The sequence below is a fragment of the Corvus brachyrhynchos genome, unplaced genomic scaffold (genome assembly GCF_000691975.1).
Source record: "Corvus brachyrhynchos isolate BGI_N302 unplaced genomic scaffold, ASM69197v1 scaffold219, whole genome shotgun sequence".
Classification (NCBI taxonomy): domain Eukaryota; kingdom Metazoa; phylum Chordata; class Aves; order Passeriformes; family Corvidae; genus Corvus; species Corvus brachyrhynchos.
The window spans coordinates 1,834,742-1,835,902 of NW_008240034.1; the positions used below are offsets into that span (position 1 = coordinate 1,834,742).

Consider the following 1,161-nt stretch of genomic DNA (forward strand, 5'->3'; position numbering starts at 1 on the left):
AACGGGACCATCGGCACCAACAGCACCATGGGCACCATTGGCACCATCGGCACCATGGGCACCATGGGCACCGATGGCCATCGGCACCATGGGCACCATGGGCACCGATGGCACCGCGGGGCCCCCAGAGAGCCCCCGGTGAGCGCGGCCGGGGGGCGGCTCCGGGGAGGGTGATGTGTCCTGTGACGTCATAGCGCTGTCCCCTGTGACGTCACAGCGCTGTCCTGTTCACTGTGACGTCACAGCGCTGTCCCTGTGCCCTGTGACATCATAGCCCTGTTCCCTGTGACGTCATAGCCCTGCTCCCTGTGACATCACAGCCCAGTCCCGGCTCTCTGTGACGTCATAGTGCTGTCCTGTTCACTGTGACGTCATAGCCCTGTCCCTGTTCCCTGTGACATCATAGCCCTGTGCCCTGTGACGTCATAGCCCTGTCCCTGTCAGCTGTGATGTCACAGCCCTGTCCCTGTTCCCTGTGATGTCACACCTCCGTCTCTGCTTGTGGTGACGTCACACCCATGACTCTGTCAGCTGTGACGTCACATCCCTGTCTCTGCTTATGGTGACATCACACCAATGTCCCTGTGCCCTGTGATGTCACACCAATGTCCCCATTCTGATGTCACACCCCTGTCCCTGTCAGCTGTGACGTCACACCGCTGTCCCTGGTCCTTATGACATCACACTGCTTCCTTTGTCCCTTATGACGTCACACCCCCGTCTCCATTCCCTGTGACGTCACAGCCCTGTCCCCACTCCCTGTGACGTCACACCCCCGTCCCCGTTCCCTGTGACGTCACACCCCCGTCCCCACTCCCTGTGACGTCACACCCGTGTCCCCCCAGCCCGGCCATCCTGGGTGACCTCTACGCCGTGTCCTACCTGTACTACGGCGCCCTGGGGACCCTCGGCACGGTGGGGACGGGGGCCCTGCTCAGCCTCCTGCCAGGTGAGCCGGGGGGGCTGGCCCTGGCACCCTGGCACCCCTCGGTGGCACCCTGGCACCCTGACACATCACCCTGGCACCCTGTCGTGCTGTCACCCCTCCCTGTCACCCTGGCACCCTGACCCTGTCCCTGGCACCCTGTCCCTGTCACCCCTCCCTGTCACCCTGTCCCACCCTGTCCCTGTCACCTTGTCCTTGTCCCCCTGTCCCCCCTC

The 1,161-nt window shown here is 63.7% G+C and overlaps 1 protein-coding gene across 1 annotated transcript in view; it reads left to right on the forward strand.

The window, feature by feature from the left end:
* SLC5A5 (solute carrier family 5 member 5) overlaps positions 1–1,068 on the forward strand; it is an 11,775-nt gene extending 10,707 nt beyond the window's left edge. Inside the window, exons 8-9 of the mRNA XM_017743828.1 lie at positions 1–138; positions 846–1,068. Coding sequence (XP_017599317.1) covers positions 1–138; positions 846–1,068 — 361 coding nt within the window. The remainder of the gene's footprint in view (positions 139–845) is intronic.
* Positions 1,069–1,161: the final 93 nt, after the last annotated feature.